Genomic DNA, 12,001 nt, shown 5'->3' with positions numbered 1-12,001 from the left:
TTTTGCCACAGGAGCAGTAGGCAGCAGGCAGCTCTTCAGCTGTGCTCTGTGTGTTACAGCGTTAAAATGAAGTTACAGGGCAGACCGTGGAAGGGGCACGCAGAGAACCGCTGTTAAAGGACGGAAACAGGGAAACAGGGATGGTTAGTTCTGTAGGAATACTTGCTGACTCACTGGCTTATCTCAGTTAGCATCAGCCTCTTCAAGACCACAGGGTTCATCACTCTATACTGAACTTCTACCACAGAGGAAGAACAGCTCAGATTTTTTTGGAAGAGATCTTTGTCTAACACACCTCTATGCTAAAAGGAAAGAAGACACCTAAATTTTAACCATGCCACTGGTACGTGCTCCACGAATAATTTAAGCTCCCTGGGGTTGAGGAGGACTGCTGTCATACCCTCTTGTGCTGCTTCGTGAGGGGAGAAAATCCGAGCATCACCACAAGGAGATGTGCTGATATAGAGATGGAACTGCACATTCTCCTTCAGCTTAAACCCGCCTTGCTCTGATCTGATAAAAATGGATTTTTGCTGATCTTCTTTATTGCTGAAACAGAGAAGAAAGGTAGAGTCAAAACTGACATTAACATGGAAATAGCCATAAGCTGGGCAGTCTTAACAGGCATTAAAAACAAACACAGGATGGCTGAAAATTTTATAATATTAATCTAACAGTTATTACAATTAACAAAATTAAAGGACCATCAAGACAAGAAACATCCCCAGATGTCAAGAGCTTTCAGGCACTTACCAGCAAATGAAACACCAGCACCTTTTAGCCCTCTTGATATTATTTTGATTTGTATGTCTGCAGTTTACAGAATGATTCCCAATTATTTTTCCTGCCCTCCCCTTTCATGAGAGACACCTCACTGAATAAATGTTTTGTTCAAGTCAAACTTGAGGGCAAAGGGCCCGAGTTCTAAATTCAACATCCTAATGCAACAGGACAAGAGTTTCACATTGAAATAATGAAGACACGTGTTTTACATGGACAGATTTTCAGCTCTGTGGTATCAGCTCATTTTCTTTTTCCCTCCAGCTTACCTTAAGTAAAGCTCAAGTTGTGTATACAGAAATTTCAGCAGGCACCGTCGAGCTATAATTTCCGCGTGGCAATCATTTAATGCAAGACCACGGTCACTCATGTATTCACCATTGATACATTTTGTTCCTGTAGAAACACTTATTACAAGGGCATCTTTCACATCTGTACCTGCCAAACAAAATGTCAGGAAGAAGATGCAATTAACATCACAAATGTTAATTTACTGAGTGATCTTCTTGCTGAACCCAAAGAAGGCTCTTTTTTTTGTGCTGTTTGCTTATTAAAAAAAAAAAAAAATGTTTCTTTTTCTTCTGATATTTTCTTTAAAACAAAAGCTTCACTCAGCCATATCCTCCCTGTACCAGCACAGTCTCTGTTTCTCATGAGCTCTTCGTGTTGGAGTTTAGACAAGTTAAAAATTGAAAACCTGCAGGGAAAAAATGCTGCTTCAGGAAGAGTTATTAAAGCTTGAGACCCAAAGTGTTTTTTTTCCTGAGGTTCAGGCAGCCAGCAACTTTCAGTATGTACCTTCTGGCCACCTATGCAGACATTCACAGTGACTTTAGAAACCTGAAAGGTACTGGTTTATTAAAGCAGCAGCACATTATGGAAGGGTTCTGAACTAACAAAAAGAAAGGTAAGACTAGGGAATGAAGAAATTTAAATGCTTAAATCACTGTAAAGATTACCAGCAGCATAATGTGTAGTTCTTGGTGTTAAACCAGAACAGCACTTAAAAAAATACGTTGGGTGGGTGTTTTCTATACAGAGAACTGCCTTTATCACTCAAAAAAACCCAGCTGCATGAAGGACTCAAAAAGACAGGTCAAAATGCCACCTAGCAAGACACTCAGGAAAAAAAAGCCCAACAAGTTAAAAAAATGAACCTGAGCCCAGCTGGCCCCTCCTGCCCAAAGGGCTGGAGGAGAAGCAAGGAGCTGCAACACACGGCTATGCAATGGGGTCATCTAATTCCAGAGGTTCCCCAGACATGTATCCATGCAAAGATGTTTTCTAACTCTGTGTAAAGCTATTTCTTCCAGTAATCAAAAGGTATTCACGTGTTAATTAAGTCTTGATTCTTTGGCACATGGCTCTTCTGAGAATTGCAGATACGGGGCTGTAATTAGATAAAAACCTTTTAAATGCCAGAAAATACATTAAATAAAATGACACCACGTTCCTCACAGTGCTTTGTATTTGGGGCTAAAACAGTGTTTGTACCAGAGGGAGGTTTGGCTGTTGCTGAGCAGTGCTTGAGGAGCATCAAGGCTTTCCAAACCTGCCAAGGGCCCGTGTGCTGGGGGTGGGCAAGAGACCAGGAGGGGACACAGCTGGGACAGCCTCGTGAGAGGCTCAAAATGAACATCCCAACAAGGGTTCAGATGGATTGAAGACCAAGATCAACCTTAGCACGAGGAAAATTCAGCAGCAGTGTTGTTGTAGATTAGTTTAGGGCAGAACTTCACTGTTTAGGGAGATTTGGATGAGCACAGATCTCGTGTCAGCAACCAGATAATCATGACACCACTGCTTACACGTGCACAACACTGCCATCTGCCAAAACTTAAGCTGCTTTCTTCAGATATTTTTACTAAAATGATTCACATCAAGCACTAAGAATAAAATACAACAAGAATAATGAAGTCCAAAATATTAAAAACTTGGAAAGAAGCATAATTCTTACATAATAGGCCCAAATCAAGAATGCAATCTGCATTACTGATGGGGGGAAACTTATTTATTTTCAAAAAGTTTCATGATTCATTTTAAAAGCTACATTTTGTACACTGTGGGCTACTCAGATGTCTCAATCAGGCAGAAAACTGAAACTCTGTGGAAACAGAAGTATTTGCAGGTCTAACTTTCCTGTAAATATCCTTAGTTGAGATTTATTTACTATATTTAGTCCACCTTCAAGATTAAACAGTAAAAATATATTTCAATACCGCTTGACTGAAAAAAGGTAGTTTACTATTATGCAAAGAGAGCTCTTGTATTTAAGCAGTTAAAATACTATTTTTTTTTTAATTTACCTGTTGTCATGACAATTCCAGCAAGAACTTTTCGACGTGCATGCGGAGATGTGAAATTTTCAGTCAAATCACTGAATTTATCTACAACCAAGCGTGCAACAGCATCAGCTAAAACCTGTGGGATCACACAGAAATGCACATTAGAAAAATAAAAAAAATTTAAAAATAAAAATTACAGGAGCATTAAGTTATAAAAATTTACAGTTTGAAGAGATTATACAAAATAAATGAAACGAGTTTTTAATTTTTCACTTTAAAAATTGACATTGAGGCATCGCTCGCAGCTCTCTGCAAGTGAAAGCAGAGGTTATGTCTGCTCCACATCTACTAAAATAGGGTCAGACAGCCCTAAGCCAAGCATCAAAGTACCTAATGCTCATGATGGTGATGAACATTTGAGGCTTGGGAGAACAACTAGATAGACAGATAAGTCTATACTCTCATGCTCAAATCTCAAAACGCATCACTTCAGTATCCTCAACATTGGACCTGACAAGAAGATTGAAGTAAAAACGCAGGCCCTTCAAACCAACCTTTTATAACAATCTAATTCCTTATCTAGCTGTTACATAAGTAAGGATGACCTCGCTTTCAACACTGGTTTAACACTTTCTATTTCTTATTTTTACAAGACATATACAAAGGCAGGAATAGAAAATTTAACCCCAAATAAGCTATCTCAAAATTAGGAAGGATTTCTCTTTTTCGCCCCCAGGAAAACTTGAACAGTCACATTTGCAGCCTTATCAGTCAGGCTGTAAGGGGGGCTAACTTTGAAAATTAAGGAAAACTTCAAAATACCAGTCCTGATCCTGTTGAATGACAATTCAGTTCAACACTGCAGCTCATCCCACCTGCTGTTCTCGAGGCTTGAACTTGTAAGCTGAACTTTTACAGCTTGAACTGTAACAGCTAGAAAAGATGAGTCGAGACCAAATTGTTGGATTTTCACATGAAAAGAAACTGAAGCCAAGGCAACCATGTGCTGACAACCAGCAGCACCTGAGATGTTCTGGGGTACACACCTGGCCCACAGGTTCACACACCACAAGGATACAGGTCCTGTGTCACACCTGCCAGTGCCATAAAGATGTTGAGTGAGGCTCTGGCACAGTTTGCCCAGAGAAGCTGTGGCTGCCCCATCCCTGGAAGTGTCCAAGGCCAGGTTGGACGGGGTTTGGAGCAACCTGGGTTAGTGGAAGGTGTCCCTGCCCATGGCAGGGGGTTGGAATGAGATAAGCTTTAAGGGCCCTTCCAACCCAAACCATTCTGGGATTCTGTGATACAGATGTCTTGAATACCCAAGCATTCAATGTGGTGCAAAACACACATGTAAGCAAATATATCAAGCCCAAAAGGACATTTGTTGATGAGTGTCATCTGCTTGCACACTTGTTTTGGGCTCTCAAGAATGGAACATCATCACCATCATCACCCCTCCAGAGAGCCCAGGGCAAATCAACCTGGCTGATGGGCAGCAGTATAGAGAGACTGGGCACCCAGCTGTAAGGGCACAAACTCTTGAATACAATTAGTTCTAAAAACAGACTGCTAGGGAGGAAAGGGAAAAGAGAAGGGGAAGAGAGAAGGGGAAGAGAGAAGGGGAAGAGAGAAGGGGAAGAGAGAAAGGGAAAAGAAAGGGGAAAGAAAGGGAAAAGAAGGAAAAACAAAGAGAAAAAAAAATAAAAATGTTTGAAGACTGCCAGCCCCGCTCATCCTCATTTCCTTAACAAGGTTCATGAGAACCAACAGCCCAGAAATACCATGGAGATGCTCTCAATGTTAAGTTCCTTCTGGAAAAGGTTTAGCAGCCAAGGAAGGAATAACTAAAGCTCATGTGTCATGATTCCAGAGCTCAACAGCTTTTTCCAGAGTCTGACAGGAGACACTGCCCAGCAGTCAGGTCACATCTGCACCAGCCTTGGTCCATGTTTTGCGATTGCACAACTTGTGGAGTCAGAAGACTCTTGACATGGCAAACACCAATCTTCTTGATGCATTTGAATGGATTGCAACTCAGAAACTTGCTATATTTTTCAGGAACACAATTTCTCTCAGAGGCTATGAACATGTCTGGTCAGGCACTGATTTTCAAACTAGGCCTTTTTGTTGCTGGACCCAAAACTGGGTTCGAGTTCGTGCTCTGACAGCACAACAACCATGCACTAAATCTGCATTTAATTGTGCTAGTACTTACTGAATACAGAAAGCAAATAATTAAGGGCATTTTTTTAATCACCCTGGTTTTAGAAATGGAAAATTAATACACAAAATCTTAAATGATCATTAACCTCCCTGCAGCCATGTGGGCAGATCACTGCAGGGTCAAGGCACTGAGTCCCCATGCCACTGTTTTATCCATAACCTCACTGCATAATTATGGATACTGCTTCCCAGCTGCAAGTTTTATGCTCTCATTTCTATAATCCATATATTTTCTGCTCTACCTTACCCCGTGAAGTGCCAGACAAGAGAACACAGCTGGCAGTTGACAAACTACCAGGCAATGGTACAATCACCCTGAATGACATGGTGATGGAATATCCCAGGGAAATAAGCTGTTCCAAAGAGGGATGGACCTGATCCACAAAGAGAATATATGCTTCAGGTCCCTTCCAACCCAAACTATTCTATGATTCCATGCTTCAGAGAGGCTTCAAACCTGCCAGAAAGGCTTGCCATCCAGGGAATAAACAACATAATTCACCTTTTCTCACAAAAAGAAAAAAAAAAAGTGAATGTGATGAGTGGTAACTGGAGGAGTCTTTCCCAAAGCTGGGAACTGAAACTGCCAGGTGTTTCTGGGAAGAAACTTATACCTGCTAATACCTCTGACAAAAGGCTACCTGAACAGCAGCTGGGTAAGATGGTGGCATAGAGGGTGGATACATTCCCTTTTTTCCAAAAGGATACTTTTTTTATGTAACAAGCAAAGCTTGTTACATGAAACTGTAACAAGTTTGTGGAAACTGTAGCATTGATAGACAAATGAGAACACGGTGAGTCCCTCTGGGAAGATGGAAGCTGGTGCAGCAGAACGGGATGGGGCTGCAGCCTGGAACTGAGCTGCTGGCAAGGAAACCTAAAACCGCTTGGATGAACACAGAACCAGACACTGTGGAGGGCTGATAAGAAGGACTAGACAGAACTCAGGTGAGACAGAATGACCGCTGGAGATGCAAACAATCCAAGAGGAACTGGAGGGGAGGGGGTGGGGGTGAAATCACTGCCAAAACCCAGGCAGGTATATTAAAGACTTTTAATTTCAATTTGATACTCAAATTGTGAGACAACAGCTGGGTGGTGAGGCATAAACACTGTTAAATGCCTATAGATGTAGTCACTGAAGTAATTTTGGTCTTTTATAAGAATACTTACCCAATAAATTAGAATTATCCTTCTGTCCCAGGCAGTCTATTACATTGACATAGTTAAGAGCATGGAAGAGATGGGAACAAGGCTGGCAATGAACAGACCAGTGCAGTGCTGGGAACAAAATTTACTGGCCAAAAAAGGATGTCCTTGCTGTCCCCATCTGAAAACCAAGGACTTGAAGCTGTTTCCACAATCCCAGGCCTGGGGAGGGATCTTTCACATCTCACTCTGACTCTAATGCCTTTCATGTAAACAAATATTAATCAGAACAGAAACTGAACTCATGTCTCACCTTCCCCATGAATGCCCTAACATCTCATACAGAGCTTCTCTACCCCTGCTCCTGCATTAAATCATTATTCAAAGTTGGATAATTCAAAAAAAGGAAAGACCTAAAATATCTGACAGTTGGCTCGGCAAGGCATGTGAGCTCCAAGCTATTTTGGGTGCATTGTCCTTTTCTCCGACAAAGTTACAGTGAATCCACTCCTTTTCTACACGTACAGACTGGTTTTGGCAATACACATCTTGCAGCAGTGTTGTAGCAGAACCACCCTGACCATCCACATTTGAAAATATCCTTAAGCTGATGAAGTTCAGGTCCACCTGGAGCTGGAGGAAGACCATGGCAGGTCATGGAGAGCATCCATGATGAATGCTGGTGATGACTTGCACAGTGGGATCAAAGGCAGCAGGAGCAGGGAACTGCCTGGGCCCAGAGCACACAGCTCTCCCTGGGGAACTGATCCAGGACTTCTGTGCTCTCCTTAGATCTCCAGGGATCCTTCTCAAGCAGAAATGTTCTCCCTTGTGTTTTTTTTTCCTTACCTTCACAGTTTAGGGCTTATGTAAACTTTCCACAGCAGGTAAAATCAAGGTCAGCCAGGTCCTCCCCTCTAACGAAGACCAGCACACTCAATTCAGAGAGGATAGAAACATATCTATGCTAACAAAACAGGGTAATTATTTTATAATGCTCCAAACTTTCCTGTATTGATTTAAAGAATATTCTGCCTGGCTGTAGAGTCTCTCACTACTTATGCTGATACATCTTTTACATTTCTTCCAATTCCTCAGCAATTATTAAAAGGATTGAAAAAGCACTTCAAGTACAAGTAGCCCTTGCAGTAATGGTTCTCACTCCATTTCTCTCGCTTAATGTTTTGTTTCAATGTTTGTCCACAACAATATAAAGGATAAACTGAATAAATGCAGTTACGTGAATGATTAAAAATACTCTCTTTAGTGGAGTTTTTTTCAAATTTATCTCATCTGCAGCTACACTGCTTACTTGTATAGCTCAACTTGCTTTCCCTCACAACAGTCTGTATTTAACTCTGTACTTAAGCCTCAATATTTACAATTCCAATTTCCACCTCTCTGCACAACCTGACTAATCAGCTATCTTTTTAAGCAAGCAGTTTGAGGAAATCTGGGAAATAGCATTAGGAAAACCTCCATATAAGCTTTCTAACAGAGGCCATCAGTAGTCTAAAGAGGTGATAGCTCCACCAGTAGGCTCCCATCATCTGATGGAAAATACTCCCCTGAGTGATGCCAGTAGCCTGGACTCACTGGGGAATTACCACTACCAATACGTTCTTTTCTCAGTTGTTTTCCAAAGCACTTGGTGCTGGTCTGAGTCTTTTAGGGACAGCACTATCCCACCTTTGACAGAGGTGTGAGACCCCTCCCAGCCCTCCTTGGGAAGCAGGGAGTGTCTAAGGGAAAAGAAACAGAGAGAAAGCAAGTGGTCTCCAGGAGACTTCTCTTGGGATGATAAAGACATCAAAAATGAAAGGAAGTCCACTGCTCATCAGGAACAGTGTGGCCAGCAGGAGCAGGGAAGTGATCCTTCCCCTGTACTCTGCATTGGTGAGGCCACACCTTGAGTATTGTGTTCAGCTCTGGGCCCCTCAGTTCAGGAAGGACATTGAGGTGCTGGAGCGGGTCCAGAAAAGAGCAACGAGGCTGGTGAAGGGACTTGAGCACAAGTCCTATGAGGAGAGGCTGAGGGAGCTGGGGTTGTTTAGTCTGGAGAAGAGAAGGCTTAGAGGTGACCTCATCACTCTCTTCAACTACCTGAAGGGAGGTTATAGCCAGGCGGGGGTTGGTCTCTTCTCCCGGGCAACCAACAATAGGACAAGGGGACATGGGCTCAAGCTCTGCCAGGGGAGGTTTAGGTTGGATGTTAGGAAGAAATTCTTTACAGAGAGGGTTATCAGACATTGGAACAGCCTACCCAGAGAGGTGGTGGATTCACCATCCCTGGAGGTTTTTAAAAAGAGATTGGACGTGGCCCTTAGTGCCATGATATAGTAATTGGAGTTGGATCAGGGGTTGGACTTGATGATCTTGGAGGTCTCTTCCAACCCTACCTATTCTATGATTCTATGATTCTATGCTCCTCAGATGTCCATGGACATTCTTTTCCCATCTCTTGAGATGTCCAAGGCGATGCTCAACAGCAGGATCAGCTCTGTGAGTGAAGACAGTCTCAGCCAGCACCAGCATCCCCTGCAAACCTCACGCTTCCCAGTGCCAGGGCCGATGGCAGGGATGTGGCAGAGGGGACGGGACATGTGTGAGAAGGAGCTGTTGCCTGGCCCAGCATGGCTCGTGCTGTGGCTGAGTGCTCAACAATAATCTTTGTCCCAGAAATTAGATTTCGCTGTCTTCTCCAGTTCTCATCAACTGCTAAGTCTGCAAACAAGCAGCACACTTAAACTTCTTAATGGTACTAATCTAAGAATGCTGAAACAACCAGTTTTCTTCTGTGGAAAAGAATGAAACTTGGAGGGCACATTTTAGAGCCCTTGGTACATCCTGTGGCTCTTTGCATTGAGGGGTGGGAGGTAACGTGAGGGTGGTTGTTGAGGGGGAGGATTCTTCCCCTCTACTCTGCTATTGTGAGACCCCCCCAGTGCTGCATCCAGTTGTGGGGCCCCAACAAAAAAAGAGACAGGTACCTATTGGATTGAGTCCAGAGGAGACCATGGAGATGCTCCAGGAGCTGGAGCCCCTCTGCTCTTGAGACAGACTAAGGGAGCTGGGGTTGTTCAGCCTGGAGAAGGCTCCGGCGAGACCTTAGAGCCTCTTCCAAGGCCTAAAGGGGCTCTGAGAGAGCTGGAAAGGGACTTTGGACAAGGGTGTGGAGTGACAGGACAGGAGGGAAGGGCCTCCCACTGACAGAGGGCAGGGTTAGATGGGATAGTGGGAAGAAATCCTTCCCTGTGAAGGTGGGGAGGCCCTGGCACAGGTTGCCCAGAGAAGCTGTGGCTGCCCCATCCCTGGAAGTGTCCAAGGCCAGGTTGGACAGGGCTTGGAGCAACCTGGGCTAGTGGAAGGTGTCCCTGCCAATGGGAGGGGGGTTGGAACGAGATGACCTTTAATGTCCCTTCCAACCCAAGCCATTCTGTGATTCTGTGATTTTATGATCAATTCACAGAGCAGAGCTAACCACAAAAATATTTGCCTTGCTTTGAAGAGACAGGTCTCTTTAATTGCAAGTCTGACAACCTCTTCAATCCTAACACACCCACTGCCAAGGTGATAAATGCATGAGTGCTGATTTTTTCAGTGGGGCATTTTTACCCACTGTGAGGCACATGTTGAGTGTCCTACTGACTTTAACTCACTTTCCCAGCACAGAAATGTTCCTCACTGCAGTGAACCTTGCTTTGTCCCTCACAAAAAGTCAGGCTGGGAGCAAGCAGACAAGCTTGAATTAAAATCACAGGGTCAGCACCTCAGTAACTCCCTGTACAGACTGTAAGATTATACCTACACCCAGGCCATAACCTGATTTTTGATTGCAACTGCCCTTGCGTACCATTTGATACCTTGTATTTCTGCATTTAATTTCCTTTGGGGCCCCTGCAGTTACCAGGAGGTCTGGTGGGATCACAGAGGTGCATTTCAGCCATACCCCTGACCACCCCTGTCACAGGGATCATCTTTCCTCTCGACACTTCTCACTTCATCCACTTTTCTCACCACAAATGAACACCCCAACTTACAGGCAGGTTTGGAACCTGCCACCCAGGCAGTCAATTCCAACACCTTCATCAGCACAACCACACTGCACTTCTATTATTTCCCCTGAGCATTTGGTATTTGAATTTTTCCTCCCTTGAGTGTCTCTAGTTTCCATTTTTTTCAACCCAATCAACGTTTTTTATTTAGTCCGTGGGCTACAACAAATCCTATCCTCATTCACATCATTCCTGTACTCTCCAACTTCCCCCACTTCAGTAGTATCTCTGAATTTAACACTCTTTTACACAGTAAAAGAGTCTAAAAAGTTAAAACAACTCACAAACTTTAAAAAAAAAATAAATAAAGCAGGACCTGAAAACACCACAAATGCTTAAATAATCAAATACATACCAGACGAAAATCACTAATATGTAACAGACCTGATATAATTCCAATAACTCAGTGGCTAATTATAATTAAAAGCAAAACAATACAACATAGTGAAGTGCAGAAAGGATGATATCTTGACAACAAGCTCATCAAAAGCCCCTGAATAAACAAACAATTTGACATCAGCTCTGCATGAGGCAGCACTCAGGTAGATCTTCCCCACCTCACCTCAGGCTTTTTCACACTTCCCTATTCCAGTTTTCACCATTTTACTGTTTCAAGAACTAATAACACAAAAATTACTGGCAGTGAAATTTTTTTGGTGTCTGGGGTCAAACCCACTTTTAAAAGCAGAGCAGAGAACGCAGTCTGAAATTGCTGAATCTACTGAAGAAATTTTAATACACAAAATAGCATGATCCTGGATTTGAAAATGAAGGAAACATTAGTAACACAATAATTGTGCAACAGTGAAAAGAAAGCATATAGAAAGTTCTAAAATATGCATATTGTCCATTCATTTTAAGAAAATGACATAAAATAGTCAGAATGTCTACTTATACTCTTAGAATCATAATGAAATCTAAAACAATGTTTTTGAGATAGAAAAGGTCAAGGCCTTAAAATTCTCATAATAAACAGAAAGTTAAAAAAAAGTCACAGGCAAATACTTGAATTTAGACAGGTATATATCATTAAAAAGACCTGAGAGATGCAGTAGAAAGCAATCAAACAATCATTAGCATAGTTTGACTGGGGAGAAACACAGCAAGAAAACATGGGAGAATTATTCTTCGTTAGAAAAATAAAAATTACTCCATTCTATCTACTTTAAATTTTTGGTCTATGCCTGGTATGTTTGATATTTTCCCTAGTTCATTACTTATTTGATTTAAATTCTTTCTCATCCAAGATTTACTTGCCCAAGTAACTTCCATGTGCATAATAATTAATTTGCTTAGAGCACGACCCTTCAGATGACAGCTATTGAACCACACATCTTGGATACATGCACTCTGATTGTGTTTAGAGCCTGGAAATCAGTGGTAACTGCATCAGCCTCACTTAATCTGACCTTGACTTCCATCACTCAGCTCTGTTCACACCAACAATTTCTGTTTGCAGGAGAGAACAATTTTCTTCTCTGCTAAGAACTGTTGTATCAAATAATA

The 12,001-nt window shown here is 42.4% G+C and overlaps 1 protein-coding gene across 4 annotated transcripts in view; it reads right to left on the bottom strand.

Annotated features, from left to right (window-relative positions):
- ADARB1 (adenosine deaminase, RNA specific B1) overlaps positions 1 to 12,001 on the bottom strand; it is a 70,235-nt gene that overhangs the window by 17,686 nt on the left and 40,548 nt on the right. For all 4 annotated transcript variants that reach the window (XM_027703221.1, XM_027703224.1, XM_027703222.1 and 1 more), the window contains 3 exons: positions 3,087 to 3,201; positions 1,050 to 1,218; positions 401 to 549 (listed from right to left, as the gene is read on the bottom strand). In XM_027703221.1, coding sequence (XP_027559022.1) covers positions 401 to 549; positions 1,050 to 1,218; positions 3,087 to 3,201 — 433 coding nt within the window. The remainder of the gene's footprint in view (positions 1 to 400; positions 550 to 1,049; positions 1,219 to 3,086; positions 3,202 to 12,001) is intronic.

This window comes from Neopelma chrysocephalum, unplaced genomic scaffold (assembly GCF_003984885.1).
Source record: "Neopelma chrysocephalum unplaced genomic scaffold, ASM398488v2 Primary Assembly neopelma1_211, whole genome shotgun sequence".
Taxonomy (NCBI): domain Eukaryota; kingdom Metazoa; phylum Chordata; class Aves; order Passeriformes; family Pipridae; genus Neopelma; species Neopelma chrysocephalum.
Note: the sequence above shows the minus strand (reverse complement) of the source record. Positions and strands in the feature narration are given on the sequence as shown.